Genomic DNA, 22,510 nt, shown 5'->3' with positions numbered 1-22,510 from the left:
AACTGATCTCCTTGTAATATACACTGCATACACGTTTTAGACAGAGGAAAGAAACTGACTGTAAAAGCTAAAAGAGTACATCACATAAAATGCCTTTCCAACCACAAGTTCAATGTATTCTATTGAGATTTAATCCAATTCATGAAAGACAAGTGGTGCATATTTGAGAAGTTAAAATAAAAGAACACATGGTATTAAAAAAAAAATTAAAAATACCTGAAAAGGTTGATGTGCATTTGGATAATGTTGTGAGTCAACATTATGCAGAACCAATTTACTCGCAATGAAGGCTGAAGTCATTTGGGTTATCTCTCTATCAGCTTTGTATATTTATCAACTTTTTTTCTTGCAGTTCATAATTTATTACTTTCTAAAATCCTATTAGAATACACAGAGGTTTCAAGTTAACAACACAGCAACAGTAAAAAAAAAGTGTTTAAAGCATTCAAAGAATATGATTGACAAAGTAAGGTACTGATCTTAATTAGGATGAGTTTTGGGAGGCCAGTATTACCCAGTGTTGTTTTGCTTTCAGTCATTCATGTATTTGTACATGTATCAGCTTTCTTTGTCATCAAAAATTAAATATTCGCTTGTGTCTGTCGGCATCTAATGAAATATACATGAAGCTACTGCCTGAACTCTGTGCACACCTAACATTCAGTTCTAATCGAAAAAATATATTAAAAATCAGCAAAGTTCAGACTGCACTTTGATTTATTTAAACATGAACATTACCATGCATATTTATTTTAACTTAACATTTACAGATAACATATATTATTCAAAGTTTTGCCACAAACAACATTTTTTTTCTTAAAATAACACAGCTGAGTCTCCTTAAGAGACATTAAACACTTTGTGTTTAGCAGCACCTCATTATAGTGTCGCTCTTCTAAAAGTATTCAGAATAAGTAATTATAGTAACATTTTTATAGATATCTGACTGCATGGCACAATAGTGGTTCCTTTAAGAAGAAAGCCCATTGAGTAAATGAAACAGCCTCACTTGGTTTTAGATTCCAGATCTTAATAATTCATCTCTCTGACCTCTGGGTTTCTGTCTATGCTGCAACAGTGCACAAATATGGATGTAAACTTTGTTCTGAGTTTTCCTCAACTAATAAAAATAAGGTCAGAGAAGTCCAAAATTCATTCAATTCAGTAAAGTAATGATGCAGCAGCAAAGAAATTTGAAGAGAGAAAAGATAATGACCAATTTAAACTGGAAGCAAGGTTCCCTGATCATTCTGCCAAACCAGCCCTCTGTTGGCAGTTGCTGTTTATTGCACCGTTAGTCATTTAATTTGAAAAAAGTAAAAGTAATCCAACAACCTTCCTGTGTAGGAAGTCTCTGTGTTTTAAAGAGTGGGGAAACAGTTAAATAAAATCTAATATGCTGGAGCTGCAAGCCGTTTAGTGACAGGCTTCATTTTTTTAACAGGCACAAGTCCTCTGAGCATCATTATCCTGGCTGCCCTTCTCTTCTTGCAGAGCGGCCCCATCCAAATAGTTGTCCAGAGACCCCAACAGGTCGTCCACGTACCTCATTTGAGCTTGAAGCACCAGTTCTGTCACACGGATGAATGACTGCAAGAAGAAAAGGTGAAAAAGTATAAAATTCCTTGAAAAGGTATTCTTCCATATTGAACTTTTTTCACATTTAGTCACATTAAAACTAAAGAACTTTAATGTGTTGAGTGGGAGTTTATATGAGCACAAAGTATTGCATAAATGTAGAGGAAGATATAAAGCAAATGTGATTTGATTTACATTTTATGAATGAAAATCTGAAAAATGCAATTGTGTTGAATTTGCAGTATAGTCCTCTGGTACCGATAAATAAAGTCCAGTCTGTTCTCTAGTCTATACACTGCCTTTATAAATCAGGGAAGCTTGACTTCATGAAATAGGAAAATAAGCAATGTTAAAAAACAAACAAACAAACAAAAAAAAAACAATACAAGAAATCCCAGTTTATATTAACGACAAACAATGTTGGGAACACATCAAGCATGCATTTCCGGCATGGGAACACATGTGAAATAGAAATGAAACTTTTTAACCTACATAATATCTTTTTCATGACTAAAAACTAATCCCACAAATCATGCCAAACATAACATGACATGGTTAAACATGGCAGTAGTGGACTCATTTTCCTTCAGCATGGTTCTGGATGGGAGGACGGATGAAGTTCCATCCTCCCATCAAATCATTTGTCATTGATTTGGCTTAACGAAAAGTCAACATGAAAGATTTCAGACCTTTCTTTGGAAAGTCTTTTGAAAACCATTGTTTTCCTTGAAAATCACAAGAAAATCACTTTGTGTTGATCTGGCAGGTAAAATTCTAATAAATGTCGGGTTGTGAAAGGACAAAATGTCAAAAGGTTCTAGAGGCATAAATACTTTTATAGAGCATTGCATGTATATATCTGATGTAATAGATTTATTTTGGATCAGTGGTACCTGACTGATGTTGCTGCTGGTGGAAGCACTGGTCTCAAAGAACTCCATACCATAAGTTTCTGCGAGCTGTGCAAATCAAGAGGATCAGGATGGAAATACACAAGAATAGAAGGTGAATGTGATGAATTTATATTTTTCACTAACTGGTTTGATCAAGAACACGTCAAACTGTAACATAAAGGAAAAACATTATTGACAAATATTCTTTCACCTTTGCATATTCAAATCAACCCTTTTAAAACTAGAAAAACACAGGTAGTGAAATTCAACCTTTTGTCCTTGGTCCTTTGTTACTTGTCTGCCAAACTTCTCATCAGCTTTGTTTCCCACCAAGATGGTTTGGACATCATCTGGGGCGAACTATACAGAAAACAAAAATATGCTGCAGAACAGAGCAGCAAGGGCAACAGAGTGAAGTTAGAGCACTTACTTCGTCTACATCACTGGCCCACTTAGCTATGTGCTGAAAAGACGACAGGTTTGTGATGTCATACACAAATATGATACCCTGTGAAAAGACAGAAAAGAACGAATGGAGGAATGTTTGATAAATATGAGTCATGTTCTGCTTTTTCGTACCTGGGCACGCCTGTAGTACTGCTTGGTGATAGTCTGATAGCGTTCCTGTCCTGCTGTGTCCCTACATAAAACAAAACACAGGAAAGCGACAGGATATTCCACAGTACAGCTATCAGCATCTATATGTTCAGATACATTATGCACTAAAAATCCACAACGTACCAGATCTGTATTCGGACCTTGAGTCCATCGATCTCTATTGTTTTCATTTTAAAATCAACTCCTGAAAATGAAAACAGGAGTAAAGTATTTTGTCACTGATAACGGAAATCAAATGTAAAAAAATAAAAAATAATGATGCATGCTCCATGTGAGATATTGCTGCAAAGTTCATGATTTGACGTAGTCAACCTATAATCTGATGTTGCCATATGCTCATTCACTGACTGCAGTCAGTGGATCAATGTGATCAGCTGGACTGCCTTAAATATTTTACCAATTGACATTATGAGCAGAATTTTGGAATATAGTTTTACAACTAGGATTGAAATTGAATGCATTTTAAAAATTCTCCTAAAAGTTCAGGTCTTTATGAAGAAATATTGACATATGAATTTTTATTTTCTATCTTTAGGGAACAAACTGTTTTCATTACATTCAAGTACAAACATTAACCTTGTTTTATAAATCAATTAAAAAAGGCAAACAAAAATATATTTTCTGGAAAAATTAGGACATCCACTAATAGCTAGTCTCATCCTTCAGCTGAAATAATTTCAGTGTTCAGTATTTCTGTACATAAAGAGGGATTTATGTGCCTTAAAAAGCACCTTGGAATGGTAATTGTTGTGAACTGTCACAATATAAATAAAATCAATTGATGTGCTTTTCTACAAAAACTGAAAATTCAATTTAAATTTGTCTGTTTTGGTTAGTCTTATATGCAGGTTATTATCCTGAGAAGTTGTGACTGCTCTGACCCTGGAGACTGTTTGAATGTGTAACAAACAAACCGTGTTGCAATATTTCTGGAAATATGTGCTACAGAGTTTGAATGAAGAGATCAGGAGTAATTTTTTAGAGAATAGCTCTTTTGTTAATCCTTTGGGGTTTCTAAGCTTTTAAAGTTTATGCACAAAAGAGTTAGAAAAGGTCATGTAAAGACTCGCCTCTGACAATCAAAAAGACTTTACATGAGCTAGTTTGTAAAGTCACACAAAACTGTTCCCCCAAGACACGTATATGCTAACAAAGAAGATAAAATGATTTCAAATTTGGTATCGTCTCTGCTAGGTGACAATATAAAGAGAAGCATTGAGAAATCCACAATCTGCAGTATAACCAGTTTGTATTAAAACAAAGGCAGTACAGTCCTCCGTTAACTATGTTCTTACACTTTGGCCGCAGCTGAAAGTTTGGTCCAAAAGAGGGAATCACTTTTTTGACAACTTGCATGTCCACTTCAAATACGCTGTAATACAGACTGCTACAGGATATCCTTCTCCCTACAGATATCAGCATCTATAACACTTTGCTGAACTCTACATAATATGAAATACAACAGCATTTCATTTACCTTTTATGATTAAGTGTGGGGTTTTTTAAGTTCGAATTGAGCCACACTTCATTTTTACAGTTTTCTGTAGGCAGGACATTGTTTTTTTATAATCTCCTTAAGTGGTTTCAGAATGAGTATTCTGGCTTTCTGAAAGTTCAGCTGTTTTTCAGCAGTGCATCTGGAATATTAAATAAATATTAAAGTAGAATACGGCATCCCACCAGTTGCAACCATAAAAAAAACGCCTTTTATTTGTTTTTCAGGGAAAAGGGTGGAACCTTTCACAGTTACTCGTGACACATGATATTTCATTTTAATATCTGCTAGTTTTTGATAACAATTGCCGTGCGGAGGGAGCATGCTGTCCAATCAATTAATCTGCATTTCTCACACTAGCTGATGTAAAACTCCAGTAAGTGAATGTTACAAATGGTCATCGGGAGCTAAAGTGCCTTGCAAAAGTATTCACAATACTTAAAGTTTTTCCCATTTTGTCAAATTACCACCACACAATTTAATTTAATATTTTATGTTTGAAGATCTGTGGTGAAGAGCCTTGTCTTAAAGGTCTTGACTGTTTGTTCACCAATTAACTAACAAACATCTTGCACAGAACAGCTGCATTTACACTGAGATAAAACTGTACGTGGTCTCTTGGTAACGATGTTACTTTGCACTGAATTTTATGTTGGGGAACCAGCATAAAGTGGGTATGTGCAATTTTCAGATTTCTATTGGGAGGAAATGAGCCACTTTGTTGGGTTGTCACATAAAAACCCAGAGACACATTAAAGTTAATAAAACTAACAATACAAATTCTAAAAAGTTAAAGGGGTCTGAAGACTTTTGCAGTGTATTGTAGAGATCTAAAACCCCATCTTCATGTGAAATGCTCAAATATCTGAGTTTAATCCAGTGTGAAGTTCAGCCCACCATCCTCGTCTCATGACATGTATAACTCAGCCTAGTGACCCTCACTACACACTCCAGATCGTTCATTTCTAGTCACATCACATGAAAGCCTATCCACACGTTCAATGCAAGTAAGTAAAAAATGAAGAGACAAAAGCACAGTAGAGAGATGAAGTTTCTACTGAACAAGATGGTTTATTGTTGTTCAGAAAAATGAAAACATTTCTTGTACTTTTCTTCTCAAAAAGTATTTTTTTAAATCACAGTTTAAGCGTTAGAGCGGTTTTAGAAAATGTAATTATTCCCAGCGGAACCTCCCAGCCAGCACGCATGAGTGGGCCCCACTTGTGTTTGATGTGGGCTACATGGGTAATGAGTGGGCATGGGTTTTATCTGGGCGAACTGCATGGGACACATATGGTTAACCTAAAATGAGACCCATATGGGCTGGCCCATATGGGCTAAATGCATGGGCCCTATTCAGCAACTAGGTGGGCTATCTGGGAATGGGATAGTACTGGGCAACACTATATGGGGCCCATGTGGTTTCAGTATCATGGGCCCAACATGGGAAGCCCATGTGGGCTGACCACATTGAACCCACATGACATCAGCATGGGCTGACCATATATGGGTTAGACCTGGGTGTGGATATGTGGGCCCCAGTCCTTTTTTAAGTGGGCTATCTGGGAATGGGATAGTACTGGGCAACAGTATGTGGGGCCCATGTGGTTCTAGTATCATGGGCCCAACATGGGAAGCCCATGTGGGCTGACCACATTGAACCCACATGACATCAGCATGGGCTGACCATATATGGGTTAGACCTGGGTGTGGATATGTGGGCCCCAGTCCTTTTTTAAGTGGGCTATCTGGGAATGGGATAGTACTGGGCAACAGTATGTGGGGGCCCATGTGGTTCTAGTATCATGGGCCCAACATGGGAAGCCCATGTGGGCTGACCACATTGAACCCACATGACATCAGCATGGGCTGACCATATATGGGTTAGACCTGGGTGTGGATATGTGGGCCCCAGTCCTTTTTTAAGTGGGCTATCTGGGAATGGGATAGTACTGGGCAACAGTATGTGGGGCCCATGTGGTTTCTAGTATCATGGGCCCAACATGGGAAGCCCATGTGGCTGACCACATTGAACCCACATGACATCAGCATGGGCTGACCATATATGGGTTAGACCTGGGTGTGGATATGTGGGCCCCAGTCCTTTTTTAAGTGGGCTATCTGGGAATGGGATAGTACTGGGCAACAGTATGTGGGGCCCATGTGGTTCTAGTATCATGGGCCCAACATGGGAAGCCCATGTGGGCTGACCACATTGAACCCACATGACATCAGCATGGGCTGACCATATATGGGTTAGACCTGGGTGTGGATATGTAGGCCCCAGTCCTTTTTTAAGTGGGCTATCTGGGAATGGGATAGTACTGGGCAACAGTATATGGGGGCCATGAGGTTTCAGTATCATGGGCCCAACATGGGAAGCCCATGTGGGCAGACCACATTGAACCCACATGACATCAGCATGGGCTGACCATATATGGGTTAGACCTGGGTGTGGATATGTGGGCCCCAGTCCTTTTTTAAGTGGGCTATCTGGGAATGGGATAGTACTGGGCAACAGTATGTGGGGCCCATGTGGTTCTAGTATCATGGGCCCAACATGGGAAGCCCATGTGGGCTGACCACATTGAACCCACATGACATCAACATGGGCTGACCATATATGGGTTAGACCTGGGTGTGGATATAGGCCCCAGTCCTTTTTTAAGTGGGCTATCTGGGAATGGGATAGTACTGGGCAACAGTATATGGGGCCCATGTGGTTTCAGTATCATGGGCCCAACATGGGAAGCCCATGTGGGCAGACCACATTGAACCCACATGACATCAGCATGCGCTGACCATATATGGGTTAGACCTGGGTGTGGATATGTAGGCCCCAGTCCTTTTTTAAGTGGGCTAACTGGGAATGGGATAGAACTGGGCAAAACTATGTGGGGCCCATGTGGTTTCAGTATCATGGGCCCAACATGGGGAGACCATGTGGGCTGACCACACTGAACCCACATGACATCAGCATGCGCTGACCATATATGGGTTAGACCTGGGTGTGGATATGTGGGCCCCAGTCCTTTTTTAAGTGGGCTATCTGGGAATGGGATAGTACTGGGCAACAGTATATGGGGCCCATGTGGTTTCAGTATCATGGGCCCAACATGGGAAGCCCATGTGGGCAGACCACATTGAACCCACATGACATCAGCATGCGCTGACCATATATGGGTTAGACCTGGGTGTGGATATGTGGGCCCCAGTCCTTTTTTAAGTGGGCTATCTGGGAATGGGGATAGTACTGGGCAACAGTATATGGGGCCCATGTGGTTTCAGTATCATGGGCCCAACATGGGAAGCCCATGTGGGCAGACCACATTGAACCCACATGACATCAGCATGCGCTGACCATATATGGGTTAGACCTGGTGTGGATATGTGGGCCCCAGTCCTTTTTTAAGTGGGCTATCTGGGAATGGGATAGTACTGGGCAACAGTATATGGGGCCCATGTGGTTTCAGTATCATGGGCCCAACATGGGAAGCCCATGTGGGCAGACCACATTGAACCACATGACATCAGGGGCTGACCATATATGGGTTAGACCTGGGTGTGGATATGTAGGCCCCAGTCCTTTTTTAAGTGGGCTAACTGGGAATGGGATAGAACTGGGCAAAACTATGTGGGCCCATGTGGTTTCAGTATCATGGGCCCAACATGGGGAGACCATGTGGGCAGACCACACTGAACCCACACATGACCATGGGCTCATGTCATGGGCCCAACATGGGGAGACCATGTGGGCTGACCACACTGAACCCACTGTGGGTTCAGTGTGGTCAGTACATATCCACGCCCAGGTTGGACCTGGTGTGGATATGTAGACCCCAGTCCTTTTTTAAGTGGGCTAAATGAGACAAAATTGTAAACAATGTACAGGGGTTGGACAATGAAACTGAAACACCTCTCATTTTAGTGTGGGAGGTTTCATGCCTGAATTGGACTAGCCTGGTGGCCAATCTTCATGAATTGCACATTGCAACAGTAAGAGCAGAGTGTGAAGGTCCAATTAGCAGGGTAAGAGCACAGTTTTGCTCAAAATATTGCAATGCACATAACATTATTTGGGACATACTGGAGTTCAAAAGAGGGCAAATTGTTCACCAAGACAGCAAGTCTTTGTGATTATCAAGAGCCACAGTATCCAGGGTAATGTCAGCATACCACCAAGAATGACGAACCACATCTAACAGGATTAACTGTGGATGCAAGATGAAGCTGTCTTAAAGAGATGTTTGGGTGCTAACCTGGATTGTATCCCAAAAACATAAAACCACGGTGCCCAAATCACGGTAGAATTAAATGTGCACCTCAACTCTCCTGTTTCCACCAAAACTGTCCTGGTCAATATACACAGCCGGGCTGCTATAGCCAAACTTTTGGTCACTCGTATCAATGACTCGTATCACTCGTATCAATGCCAAACGTCGGTTTCAATGGTGCAAGGAGCGAAAATCTTGTGCTGTGGACAATGTGAAACATGTATTGTTCTCTGATGAGTCTACCTTTACTGTTTTCCCCACATCCGGGAGAGTTACGGTGTGGAGAAGCCCCAAAGATGCATTCCAGCCAGAGTGTTGTATGCCAGAGTGAAGCATGGGGGTGGATCATTGATGGTGTGGGCTGCCATATCATGGCATTCCCTTGGCCCCATACTTGTCCAAGACGAATTGATGCTGTATTGGCCTCAAAAGGAGGCCCTACACCACGCTAATAAGTTATTGTGGTCTAAAACCAGGTGTTTCAGTTTCATTGTCCAACCCCTGTAGTTAACCTGTCACTTTCAAAATTTTGACTGTATGTCAAAGCAAAAGCTGCAAGAGCAAGATTCTCAAAACTTGGAAAGAATTACCCGAGATGTCAGCTTTATAGTCTTTGCCAAGGCAATTGTTACTCAGCTGGCCTCTAATGGAGTTGATGTAAGGTAAATTGTAGAATTTAATTTTTTCCTTGTAGGAAACCTCGACGATAGTAAAGGTTGGTGACCTTGACCATTGTCGAGGTCTCCAGGACGAAGGTGACCTCGTCTTGGAGATCACCCAAGGATATATTTTGCTGATAGAACAGAACATCCATGTCTTCCTAATGTTTGAACCTAAAACATGTTCACTGTGTGATATCTATGCCTGGCTCATTTACAACAATAGGCTTCCAGAGGACCAGGATATTAAAACATTAAAAATAATTCTACAATGCTTTATTTTTTTAAACCAGTTCAGTATTGCTCTAGCCACACTTTGAACCCTTAACATTTTTTCATGTTATTATTTTATGCTAGAACAGTCCAGTCCAGTCTCCAAGCCAGTACGCATGAGTGGGCCCCCCTTGGGTTTGTAGTAGGCCATATGGGTAATGAGTGGTCATGGGTTTTATCTGGGCAAACCTCATGGGACACATATGGTTAACTAAAATGGGACCCCTATGGGCTGGCCCATTTGGGCTAAATGTATGGGCCCTATTCAGCAACAATGTGGGCTAACTGGAAATGGGACAGAAATGGGCAACACTATTTGGGGCCCATGTGGTTTCAGTATCATGGGCCCCACATGAGAAGCCCAATGTGGGCTGTCCACATTAAACTAACATGACATGAGCATGGGCTAACCATACATGGGTTGGACCTGGGCAGGAAAATGTAGCCCCTAGTACTTTTTTTCATGGTCTAAATGGGACAAATTGTAGAACATTTTAATCGACAATGTGGTTACCCTGTCACTTTCAAACTTTTCACTGTATGTCAAAGCAAAAGCCAGTTCAGTATTGCTCTTGCTACACTTTGAACCCCTAACTTTTTTTTCATTTTATTATTGCAGTCTGAATGTCTTAAAACATTTTTTTGAAATAATCTGTTTGAAATATATACGTAAACTCATATTCTGGTGCTTACTCAAAATTAAGCACAGAGTGGTCATGGTTGAGCTTTAGTCCTTGTTTTATTTTTAATAATAATAACTTTTTATTTTATTTTTATTATTATTTTTTATCAATTGGATGTTTAGACATCCATAGAGTTTACTGCAGCCTGTTCGCAGCAAGATTTAAATTTTTATTTGGACAAATAGTTCAGATCAGACCATTGTGAAAAATATCACAAAATGTTTAGAAAATAAACAAAACTCATTAGCAAGTGAGAGACAAGAGTAAAATTTTGAGCATCTGTTTTTTCATATATTTGCAAACATTTTCCAAGTCATCAGTATAAATAAAAATAAAAAATAAAAAAACGTAACATTTCTGTTAATGATTCATTTGGTTCCAATTACCTTTTGTTCATTGTTTGCTCTGAGGCACCGTTGCCAATAAAGGTTGGTGAATTGAAGTACCGGTAGGCACTTTACACATCCACTGAAGAAAATAGTTCCAAAACATATTTGAATAAGGAGGACAACGAAATGTATTTATTTACATTGAGAACTTTTGCTACATCGGTTTTACATTTGTTAAACCGATGTAGCACTCTCAAAAATTAATCTTGTGTTTCTTGGAAAACGTAAAATGACCCGCGGATGGATATGCGGTTTCAAAATCAAGCCTGTTCTCTTCATCAGTCCGTTGGCGCGGAGTCTGCCTGTTGGCTGATCTACGAAAGAATCTGTAAGTACATTTCTTCTGTACCTAGTACCAAATTTTAGGGAGAGATTTTAAATCGCTTGTTAAAAAAATTGTTGCTCGTAACAAATCGGACGACAGTATCCCAAAAGAGACTTAATTGTTATTGTTATTTTTGCTTTTCTTTAGGGTGATACTTTTTCTGATATTGCTAACACACACAGCTACACACAATAAGCAGATTTTAGTGCAGACCGATTTCAAACGCAGCGTTGTGGGCCAAACCATTTTCAAATACCGCCGCCATTCTATTTGTTGAGCTGCCATTGGTTCATTTGAGCGCCAACGAGGCAGAATGAAATCGGTTCACTGAAGAATCTATGTTGCTAGCAGAGGTTGTTACAAAGTGTCTGGACACAATAAAACCATTTGTATGATTTAAAAAGAGTAACTATTGTGCTTTCATTCTATGTACTTGGGCTTTTAATAATCTTTCTCACAGTCACATCAGCATGCATGGGTGGGTCTCATGTATGGATTCAGGCTGGTTTGGCTGGGACCCATGCAAGATTATTATTGTCGTTTTTTTCAATAAAACTGCATTGAATCGTTTAGCTTTGGGCTATATAGGTAATGATAAGAGGGCATGGGTTTTATCTGGGCCAACTGCGTGAGGCTCAAAAGGTTAACCGAAATGGGACTCATATTGTTGGCTCAATTGGGTTAAATGTATGGGCCCAATTCAGCATTAACGTGGGCTAACCGGGCATGGGACAGAAATGGGAACACTATATGGGGCCCATGTGGTTTCAGTATATTGGGCCTAAAAGGTTTTTTGTAAATAGGATGAAGGCATTGTAGTTCATATTTTTAAATTCTTTTTTAATTGTTGTGTGACACTTTAAAGCGTTTTGTTATGTCATAGTTTATTTCAATCTGCCGCTATTGTGTTGGTCTAGAGTAGTCATCAGTGTCAGGGTTCCTGTGTGTGTATGTGAGTGTCGCATCTTATTTCAGCGAGGATCTTTGTGAGGAGCCCGTGGAGCTTGGCACAGGTGGAGGAGCAGCAGAATCTTCAGTCTACGCTAGATTGACTGAAGATTCTACTGGTGTATGCTAGATGGTTGCATACACCGGTAGTCACTCTGGCCTCTCCTGTTGTGAACAGTTTTCTGAGAACGTTTCTGTGTCTACTAGAAGTCACCTGGTCTCTGTGTTTGTTCGATCCTAGGGGTTTTGTCGCCTCATTCGAGAACTCACCAGTGAATACCTGCCTGCTCGCTCCGCCGATTCCACTGCCTCCACTCCACCCTTCGAGCTTCCAGCTCTCTTCCATTCCCACCTCGCATTTACCTTCGGAACTGCTGCACACCCTCTCTCAGGAACCTGGCATCTCACACCCACGCCTCGAAAGACCCGCACCGAAGTAAGCCTGTTCCTGTTTCCCCTCCGATCACTCATTCTAAGCCCGTCATAACTAAGTTCTCGTTTCAGGCCAACCTGGTCGAGTGGTCCTCACCCTTCCGCTGATGTCCGGGAAATAGATTTTATTTTGTCCTGTTGTAAATAAATCACTCACTCATCCCTATCCAACGTGTGGTTACTGCATGTGGGTCCGTAAATTGAAACCATCATGTCAATCAGTGGCCAAGCCTGAAACAAATATTGAAAGATGAAGAAATTCTTTTTGATATTTTTGCAATATTTAGCTAGCAGTTATGTGAAATGTACTTATATTTAATTGTAGCTCTAATTTTTTTATATGTGCAATGTTTTAGGCTTTATTAGTTACATTTATAGTGATTTTCTAAACTTCTCTTAAGAGTAATACTACTGTCTTAGTCCTGTCACGTTAACAAAGAAATTAGGATAATTGCAAAACTGTTCAGTGTTTACAATATAAGGCTTCAGTAGTTAATCTATACAAAGGCTGTTTTGCCTTAATTTTTTTATTTTTTTGAAAGTCTAAATGTTATATTGCACTAATAAAATATATTTTTGCAGGCTTCAAGAGGATCAGCGTGTGAAGATCACTTTATAATGATTTGAAAAAGGTAGATTAATATGTTAGTGAAATTAAGCACATAAGAGTGATATAATGACAAACTGATGAACAAAAACAAAATGTTGTCCTGTTATTGTCATTATACTTAAGGTTGCCATGGCTACAGAAATTGGAGGAGCATCCTTAGATGACACAATACAACCAGCTGTGCGATTCCTCATGTCCCATGAACTGGAAGTCCAGTTCAACCTTTTTGGCCAACATTGGAAACAAGCTCTTGGACCTGCGTCTCTTTGATGTTTTGTATGGTAAATATCAGTTTTTATTGTCAGAGTAACTTTTTTTTTTCACTTTTCTTTCTTAAACATATGTTAATTTATTTTGGTTGTTTTATGCTTTTGTTTGTTATTTTTAGTAATGTTTTTAGGTTAAAAATTGAGTCTTCAATTTTTGGTTTTATTTGAACAGTATTCTTTCACTGTTGTTAAGAACTTAAAATTTGAAGGTAATATTGTTTGCATTTCCAACAATATTAAAATAACCACAAAACCACGATAGAACCTAGTAGTTGATTTATATAGATGGATATATTTTAAATTTACAGTAAGAATATAGTTTCTGTACATAATAATGATGACTCAAGAGTCCTTTTGATTATGGCATATCTCTGCAAGCATTTTTGCCCCATGAAGGGGGAGATGCAAATCTCATGAATGTTACATTGTGCTAAAATGAAACACTAATACAATTTCTACCTTTGCTTGTTATTTCAGGGGACTTAAAAGAAATTATCCATCTACAGAATCACACAAGCATACAGCAAAGACTCTCGAAGTGGTTTACTGGAGCCCGAGTGGAAGTGGAAATAGACTAGAGAGACTGCCAGTTCAAACTCAGGTTGGGGAGGTCTTTCAAGATGGACAGTTTCAGTAAAGTATGAGAGATTTCAAATTTAAGCATGCATATGGCATGTAGGTTATTTTTAAAAATGTTTAACAAAAATGTATTGTGAAAGATCTATATAGGTGTGTATATTCACATTGTGTGTATCAATGTGAATATACGTGTATAAAGTTATATAGATAGTATTTAGATGTATACATTTATAGACCTGTAGGAAAATATGTAGGTGTCTTTATTTGTGTGCATCTATAGATATATATTTATAGATCTGTTTATAAGTTTGTTATAGTAAACTAGCTTCTGTTATTTTCAAAGATGTCGTGAATAATTGCAGATTTCTTTTTGTGGCACCATTCCCTGAGTATTAATGAAGTTCTAATAATTGCTGTAGTGAGGTAAAAAATAACTCCTGACAATATTTTAAATTACTAAATAAAAGCCTTGAGCAAAATAAATTTTTCATCTCTTTTTTTTTTTTTTTTATTTGAACACGTTTTAAGCTAGACTTTGGATTGTTGATCAAGATTGCATATCTATGAATGTAATTCACATCCAGGTTAGATGAGAATTGTTCCTACAGGATTAAGGCATCTGGGTCCCGCTGAAAGCCCAGTTAGCACCCATAAAAAAAATCTACTTGGGCAAACCCATGTGGGGCCACCATGGAAACCGTGGACAAACCCACTTGGTACCCATATTCTAGCCCAGTTCAGACCCAATTGGGACCCAGGTAAATATTCCTGACAGCACCCTAGTGGGCCACAGATGAGCCTCATGTAAGTTAACCACATGGGCCCCACTGAAAGCCCAGTTAGCACCCATAAAAATTTACTTGGGCAAACCCATGTGGGGCCACAATGGAAACCGTGGACAAACCCACTTGGTACCCATATTCTAGCCCAGTTCAGACCCAATAGGGACCCAGGTAAATATTCTTGACAGCACCCTAGTGGGCCACAGATGGGCCTCATGTGAGTTAACCATGTGGGACCCACTGAAAACCCAGTCAGCACCCATTGAAATCAACCTGGGCAAACCCATGTGGGGCCACCATGGAAAACCGTGGACAAACCCACTTGTACCCATATTCTAGCCCAGTTCAGACCCAATTGGGACCCAGGTAAATATTCCTGACAGCACCCTAGTGGGCACAGATGAGCTCATGTAAGTTAACCATGTGGGACCCACTGAAAGCCCAGTCAGCACCCATTGAAATCAACCTGGGCAAACCCATGTGGGGCCACCATGGAAACCGTGGACAAACCCACTTGGTACCCATATTCTAGCCCAAGTTCAGACCCAATTGGGGACCAGGTAAATATTCCTGACAGCACCCTAGTGGGCCACAGATGGGTATGTGAGTTAACCACATGGGCCCCACTGAAAACCAGTTAGCACCCATAAAAATTTACTTGGGCAAACCCATGTGGGGCCACCATGGAAACCGTGGACAACCCACTTGTACCCATATTCTTGCCCAGTTCAGACCCAATTGGGACCCACGTAAATATTCTTGACAGCACCTAGTGGGCCACAGATGGCCTCATGTGAGTTAACCATGTGGGACCCACTGAAAACCCAGTTAGCACCCATTAAAATCTACTTGGGCAAACCATGTGGGGCCACCATGGAAACCGTGGACAAACCCTTTGGGACCCATATTGCCTGCCCACTTATATCCCATATGGGGCCCACCTAGGTGTGATGGCTGGGCTGAAGCAGTCTGTAATCTTACGTCAACAAATAAACTCAACATAGACGTGGAAAAGATGAGGACAAACAATTAAAATAACTCAAAATGTGTTGTCTACCGGGTATGCAGTGGTGTTTACCCGGATAATCTTGTGACGGAAAGCTCGTTAAATTCGTCAATGAGAACTTGTCTGGTGGCTTTTCTCTACTTACCGATGGTGGAAATGTGCGAAGGATCAAATTCACCTTCCGTGAACCTGCGCAGCATGCATGTCTTCCCAACGCCGGAGTCTCCGAGAAGGAGCAATCTGAACAAAACGTCGTATTGTTTCGCCATGACTTAAAACTCGAGCATGACCCAAAACTCGAGCATGACCCAGCTGGACTTCTTTCATCCACAAACTTCTGGATCGATCGCCTCCTTCAGTGCGCGTTGGACACGTCGCTTCCAATGAACACCGGTCGGTAGGTCAACTAAGAGGCGATCTCGTTTTCTTACTTTTTCTTTAAGTTATCTTAAAATTATGATTAAGGATGTTTGAAGATATTTTAATATTTTAAATTTTGAACTCAGTATTTATTTAAATTATAAGCACTTTGTATTGCCTTGTTGCCGAAAATGTGCTATATAAGTAAAATTACCATCACCTTTTACCAGTAAACCTTTTGTTACCTGTGCAGGAAAACAAATCAGAAGTTAGTGTCTTATTTGACGACCCGCAGTCTCAGTGGATATTTGTACATCCTGCCACCATAAAATTATTTACTAGTTTAAAACGGGATCAATGGATTTACTGATATTTAAAGATTCTCTTAAATTGTTAAATTCTCTTTAAAATGATTGCCATTTATTTATAGGTGCATTGAGTTATGAATGCAATTATTTCAGCATATTGAATTAAATTATTTATTTCATTGGAACATTCCACATTTCGGTGTCTATTTATATCCTTCTATTTAAATTAAAGTTTAATGTTCAAACTACAGCATAAATGCAGCACAAACCCTGCAACTTCAAGCCAGCTATCTCCTGCAAACTGCTCATTAGAGACAAGTATAAAGCTACAAGATATATTTCCTGTAAACACTTGGCTCAAACTTGCTTTTGGTGCAGTTAGTCAGCAATACCACTACAGTTTCTGGTCAGTTTTTTTTTTTTTTTTGCAATTCTACATTTAATCAAGTTTTTTTTATTCATATTCCTCTGCCATCAGGTTGGAGTTCTTTTTTTGTGTCTTCTTGTTTTAATTTCTCCTCCGATCTCACAGATTTCATAACAGACCTTCAGCAATCACAGCAAGCCAAGCTGGCATAAAAACTGCATGGTCTGGTCAGGTTCAACCATGTCTCCTGTAGAAATGCTTCATTAACAACCACTTCTGCTGAAAAAAAATACAATAAAAACAATCAAGGAGGTCGACCTTGTGAGCCTAATCTTACAAAATATGCATACATTAATTGAGCACAAGAAACGATGGAAAAATTGTCTTTTTGCTTAGTCAGAAATAAAGATATTTTTCATGTAAGTCCTGAAGACTATCATCTTCACTTTAAATGTTTTTTTCAGCATCCACATTTCCCCTCTGGAGAACATATTTAAGATTTACTCTATGTATTTCATTTAACAAATTCAACTAGTGAAAGAAGTTAATAAGCACACACAGAGTCACAAGTACATCCAAAAAGGATAAAATAGTTTTATTTATAGTCTTATAATAAAGGTATGCCTTAACTTGCAAGACAACCATTGGCAGTATGTACAACATACCTGTAATTTCCATGGAATGGAACAAATATTGATTACATACTCACGTTATTTTCTGATTTTTATAGATCAACATTCCCAGCACAGGCAAATATGTCAAGGGAAGGCTTTTCTGTGCAGAACTGACACCATTAAGGAATATAGTGTTACAAACAACACACTAAAATGGACTTCCATTAACAAAAATAAAGGTTACTGCCCATCAACTGTGTTGTGTAACATTCACTATTAATTGAGGGATATTTTTAAAACCACATATATATATCTATATATTTACTGAGATAAAAAAATGAGGAAAATAAATATTCAAATGCTCTAAAACTGGAAGTTGATCTACTCTGAAGCCAATCATTACAGAGACCAGAGATATTAATGTACAATATAAGGGTATGAAATACATTTTAGTGCATTAAAAGAGGGATTCACTAAAACAACATTTTCAAAGACATTATTTCAGCCACCTAACCTGAATAAAGAGGGTTTCTTCTTAAAAGATGGACACCTTTTCTGACGACAAATTCACATTCTTTCCTGGAAAAATACGAATATTAAAAACTATCTCTGATCATAATTTCAACAAAGCTGGTATAGTTGTACAGCTTTGGTGGATTACAAAGTTTGTCCCAAACAACCAAAAAGAAAAGCTTGTTTTTGCAGCTTTACTAAAGCTTCATGCTGTGCCATTTCTACAAGTGATCATGAGGTCTTACAAACAACATGTCCTTCAAAACTGCTGAGCTGCCACACTTTGGGTGTATTAAAAGTCATTTTGGGGACACAAAAACAGAGAGGGGAAGCTTGCCGGAAGGACACAGCAAGGTAAAAGCGTTTTGGACACACCGTAACAGCACCTCTAAGACAGTTTCCACCTCATCTTCTTGACTGGTGTAAGAAGGCAGGCAGGTAAGAAGAGCTGGTGGATACAAAAAGTCCGTCTAGACCGCCAGGAGTCTAATTTGTCTCCACACGCAGCTTCTTCCTGTTGGGCGGCTCGTCCGGCTCCGATTCGGAGGTGGAGTCGGAGCCGCCGTCGAAGGCCGACACCGCGCTGCCTTTCCGGTTTGTGTACAAGCTACTGTCAGAGGAGTAGTTGGTTTGGAGCTGAGAGTTCCCTTTGGCTTTCTCCAGGGCACGGACTAAACCAAGTGACACAAGACGGTAAATGTAAAGAAGTGAGCAAAAGCAATCATCAGCTGTAAGATTCCTCTACATACCCTGTTGCTCCAGCAGTGCGTTCTGCTTCTTTAAATCATCAATGTCCTGCTGGTGGGTGTGATTTTTCCTCCTCATCAACTGGATGTATTCGGTGGCTTTGTCCAAAATCTGGGCCCGAGAAGCCTGTCAAAGCAAAATAGTTTTAATGTACTTATTTGGAATGGGATTAAAATATTGTTTTAAAATGTTTTTCAATTGATTGATGCATGATATGGCATGCATCAATCAATTCCTTTCAGAAATATGCTTTGTTGCAATTACAGTTGCACCCGGAGCTGAGTATGCCACACCTTTTAGATATTCAATAGTGAATATGTTAAAAAAGAAAAAGAAAAAAAAAACATATATCAGTATCCTACATCATAACCAAGCAGTACTTCAAGTTGTTTTATCAAATAAAATCTCAATAAAATTAATCAAGCTTTGGCTTGTATTGTGGCAAAATGTGAAAAAGTTCAACAGGTGTGTGCACTTTGGCAAAAAACAGCATAGCACAGATGAACAAACACTGCATGGATCATCCATTCATAGGACTCATGTTACCAATCAAATACATGACAGCAGCCTCTAAACTTCTGCTTCTCAATGGCATTACCACAGAGGAACAGTTGAATGACTAAATGCCACTGATTAAACAGATAAGACCATTAATGTTCCACATCTCATGACTCCAAATCAGTGCACAACATAAAAGTGGAGCAAACTGAACATGGGACACTATATCAGATTCTAACAGTGTAAAATTTGTCTGAAACGTGACCAGTAATATTTAGTCCATCTCACCTTCTCTCCTTGTAATGAAGGCACAGAGTCTCTTAAGCTGTGGAAGCTGTCTTTGATGTGGTCCCTCCGTTTGCGCTCGAGGGCGTTGTGATGGGCTCGTTTGTCTGCCTGCAGAGAGAGACACACACACTTTACACAGGCATTTCTTCAAAACAACATGGCGTAGATTTAAAAAAATATTTTAAAACTTCATAACATGAATTAAAGGGCTTGTAAACTAATTTGATCATGGTTTCCAGGATGACCTGTTTTCCACTTTAATGGTTCACTGTGTGTACAAATTTCTGCGCAAGAGGAAGCAGCAGAGACATTTTTAGGAATGCGATATTTGTTTACCCTCTGCTGTTGTAAAGGTTGGGCTGCTTCAAGATAAACAGATCCCGACCCAGAAAACTACATATTTACTATGGATCACAAGAAGTGAAGAGACTGTCAAGCGTCTTAACTGTAACTGTTCCGCAGTGGCTAGAGCCAAAGCTCAGATCAAACTTCCTGTTTTCCCCAGAATATATTTATGATGTGACAGAGGCCCATTTCTCTTTGTCAATCTTCAAAATTGGAAAGACAAGACACCAAGCCATGTAGTTGAGATAGATGTGTTGCTCTTCATAAATCAATGTAAACAATAGAATGAATGTTAGTTATTAATATTTCCTTTTGCAATGATATTATTGTACTGGACTCCATTGATTCAATATTCTGTTGAATATCATATTTTAAGCGCCATGTACTCACACGCTACATATCTGGATTTGGCCACTTGGATGGTTTCTAACCACTGTTGATGCAAAGGAAATGTATATTTTTAGAGGCTGAGATGGTAAAGCTCCCAGAAAATTGTGGTGAAAATGAAAAGAAACCATTAAGACAGAAAATGTTGTTTTAATAAGTGACATAATCACTGCAGTTTTCAGCATTAATAACCCAACTGCACATTTTCCTGATATGCAGATGTAAGTCAAGAAATGTCAACAAAACCTCTACTCATGTAAACTTGCCCATATCTACAAGCAATTAGCAGCAATTATTAAAAGATAAAGCAACTGAAACTGCAACAACAAATGCAGGATCAGGTCCTAAGTCTCTTTGTCAACACTGAATTAACTTTTTGGCTGCAGACACTGCTGGTGGATCTGAAAGGTTACACAAGAAAAATGTGTGTGTATGCCACCCCACAGCAACTCCATGGGTGATGAACAAATGTTTCTACAGTAGCTCTGATTGTAGCAGCTACAAGAATGTCTCATGTGTGCTCATTTTCATGTAGATTGACATGTCATAGGGAGAGTTGTTTGGATCCATGCATATGCGTAGTTTCATACATCTGGATTTATTTCTGAGTACAGTTTTCTGCATTTCAATTCACTACGCGTGTAAAAAAGAAAAATGTGAAAGCTTTTGTACAAACTTCTAAATAAAATGCAAGCACCAACTGGCTGCAAGATGATCTGAAGCTGGATATCCCAGCTTAATGAAACCAGGGGGAAGATAATCCACAGTAAAATAATAAGTCATAACACAGAATATATGTCAGAAAGTGACTCCATCAAAGCTCCGCTGTCAGTTAATGTCACACCAAATCAGTTGATACCATTATTTTGTTTTTCTAACTAAAAACAAACAATACAGAGGGATTATGCTTAGAAAAAGTAAATAAAAATACTTTAAAAGTGCCAAATCGGTAGGGAGCTCACGGAATACGTGACAGCAGACACACCAACAGAACACAAAAGTCTATTCAGTGCTGATTTGTTATTTATTATGCGGGCTAAAGGACGAAACACGCCCTTTTTAATCAGATCCAAGATGAGTAGATACAACTCAGCAGTATATTTTGACCATCTCAATGCTATCGACTTAGCAACAATAGAAACACGGTGGGCCCAACCTGCAATGCACGGATTGCAGCAAACAAAACATGATTTTTGTTTTTGTATTTTTCCAACATACACACCGGAAAACATAATTAAGAGGAAAATGTATAAACTTCATTTAAATAAAGTACACCATGTTCAGAGAATTTCCCCTCCCATGCAGCAACAGCTTAACTGCTGTTCGTGACTGTCGCATCACGTTTTTAATGTGGGGCACTGTAGTTATATAAGGAGTTTATTATACGTTTGACTACATCTGGTTGATGTACGGGCGTAGAGAAACTGTGAAGATACTTCTGTACGCAAGCTAATGATCAAGTAGCTCACAGGGACATTATATAAACAACAATATAATGCGTTAATGTAATAAAATGTACAGTTCCCTCAGTCCAGTTTGTATGTTTTGCTTTTATTTACGTGAAAATACCTCAACATGTTAGAAAAACAGGGATTTTGTCAACTTGTTTTAAAAATATATATTCAGTGTTAGCTTAAAAATATTGAGCTAGCTCACATAGCTTCGGTGTTCAGCAGCTTATATTTACGCTGCAGTCCGTTTAAACAAGGCTAGCTAGCTAATCCTGCTGGAAGAAACCGAGTCACGTACATCGCTGTCGACTTCGATGTCATCGTTTTCGCTCATTCTTCAGTAAAAAAAAATGTTCTAGAAAAGAAAGCAGGCAGCTGTCAAAACAAAGTGCAGCGACAACTGGAGGCGAACACACAAAACGTTACGCGGAGCTGCTGCTGCTGCTACGGCAGACGCATGACGAGAGACACATGGACGGGAAAAACAAGCACGGCGCAGGCGCGGGTTGAGCAACGCCCGATGGGAAATGGTGTTCAGGGTTGACATCAATTTACGTTAGGTGTGGGTACAAGTTTTACATTAAGACTACAATTCCCTAAAAGCTAAGGGCCAGAACGCACCCACACTAAAAAAATCTACTTTACAAGTTAGAAATCCAGTTATCTCAGGACTCTGTGTGTTTAGTGTAATTGCTGTAATGCAGTGTTATATATTGCGAGATAGAAAATAAAAGAGCAGTATGTAGATTTAGATGTTTGTCAAACATTCAAGCCAATTTCTACATTAAAACCCACTATTGCATCCAGGATTAATCAATA

The 22,510-nt window shown here is 39.3% G+C and overlaps 2 protein-coding genes and 1 long non-coding RNA gene across 4 annotated transcripts; 1 reads left to right on the top strand and 2 right to left on the bottom strand.

Annotated features, from left to right (window-relative positions):
* Nucleotides 1-387: 387 nt before the first annotated feature.
* On the bottom strand, nt 388-16,082 carry LOC129365569 (ras-related protein Rab-15-like). The gene is made up of 7 exons (XM_055038849.1): nt 15,959-16,082; nt 3,213-3,273; nt 3,051-3,111; nt 2,902-2,979; nt 2,742-2,831; nt 2,472-2,537; nt 388-1,590 (listed from the first exon to the last, which is right to left on the bottom strand). The coding sequence occupies exons 1-7, from the start codon at nt 16,080-16,082 to the stop codon at nt 1,438-1,440; spliced, it is 633 nt and encodes a 210-aa protein (XP_054894824.1). The 3' UTR covers nt 388-1,437.
* On the top strand, nt 10,878-14,508 carry LOC129365570 (uncharacterized). Of its 2 annotated transcripts, XR_008606533.1 has the most exons (5): nt 10,878-11,190; nt 12,163-12,571; nt 13,150-13,199; nt 13,301-13,458; nt 13,924-14,508. It is a non-coding gene; the product is annotated as an uncharacterized LOC129365570 (long non-coding RNA). The 2 variants fall into 2 exon arrangements; XR_008606532.1 differs by lacking the exon at nt 10,878-11,190 and having other exon boundaries at nt 12,031-12,571.
* A 1,336-nt stretch (nt 16,083-17,418) lies between the features above and the next one.
* Nucleotides 17,419-22,156, bottom strand: LOC129365243 (protein max-like). Its single transcript, XM_055038338.1, has 4 exons — nt 21,990-22,156; nt 19,509-19,616; nt 18,725-18,848; nt 17,419-18,646 (listed from the first exon to the last, which is right to left on the bottom strand). The coding sequence occupies exons 1-4, from the start codon at nt 22,023-22,025 to the stop codon at nt 18,462-18,464; spliced, it is 453 nt and encodes a 150-aa protein (XP_054894313.1). The 5' UTR covers nt 22,026-22,156; the 3' UTR covers nt 17,419-18,461.
* Between the last annotated feature and the right edge of the window lie 354 nt (nt 22,157-22,510).

This window comes from Poeciliopsis prolifica, unplaced genomic scaffold, assembly GCF_027474105.1.
Source record: "Poeciliopsis prolifica strain line A6 unplaced genomic scaffold, Auburn_PproV2 SCAFFOLD013, whole genome shotgun sequence".
Lineage (NCBI taxonomy): Eukaryota > Metazoa > Chordata > Actinopteri > Cyprinodontiformes > Poeciliidae > Poeciliopsis > Poeciliopsis prolifica.
The sequence above is the reverse complement of the archived record's forward strand: the minus strand, read 5'-3'. Positions and strand labels throughout refer to the sequence as shown.

What these genes read in the sequence shown, in the direction of transcription:
- LOC129365569 (XM_055038849.1), bottom strand. Translation starts at nt 16,082, where the DNA reads ATGGCGAAACAATACGACGTTTTGTTCAGATTGCTCCTTCTCGGAGAC. An exon ending in AAGGTCCGAATACAGATCTG is followed by an intron (nt 3,112 to 3,212) that starts GTACGTTGTGGA and finishes TGTTTTATGTAG; the next exon opens with GGACACAGCAGGACAGGAAC. An exon ending in GGGCCAGTGATGTAGACGAA is followed by an intron (nt 2,832 to 2,901) that starts GTAAGTGCTCTA and finishes TTTTCTGTATAG; the next exon opens with TTCGCCCCAGATGATGTCCA.
- LOC129365243 (XM_055038338.1), bottom strand. Translation starts at nt 22,025, where the DNA reads ATGAGCGAAAACGATGACATCGAAGTCGACAGCGAT. An exon ending in CTTCATTACAAGGAGAGAAG is followed by an intron (nt 18,849 to 19,508) that starts GTGAGATGGACT and finishes TTGCTTTGACAG; the next exon opens with GCTTCTCGGGCCCAGATTTT. An exon ending in CGCACTGCTGGAGCAACAGG is followed by an intron (nt 18,647 to 18,724) that starts GTATGTAGAGGA and finishes CACTTGGTTTAG; the next exon opens with TCCGTGCCCTGGAGAAAGCC.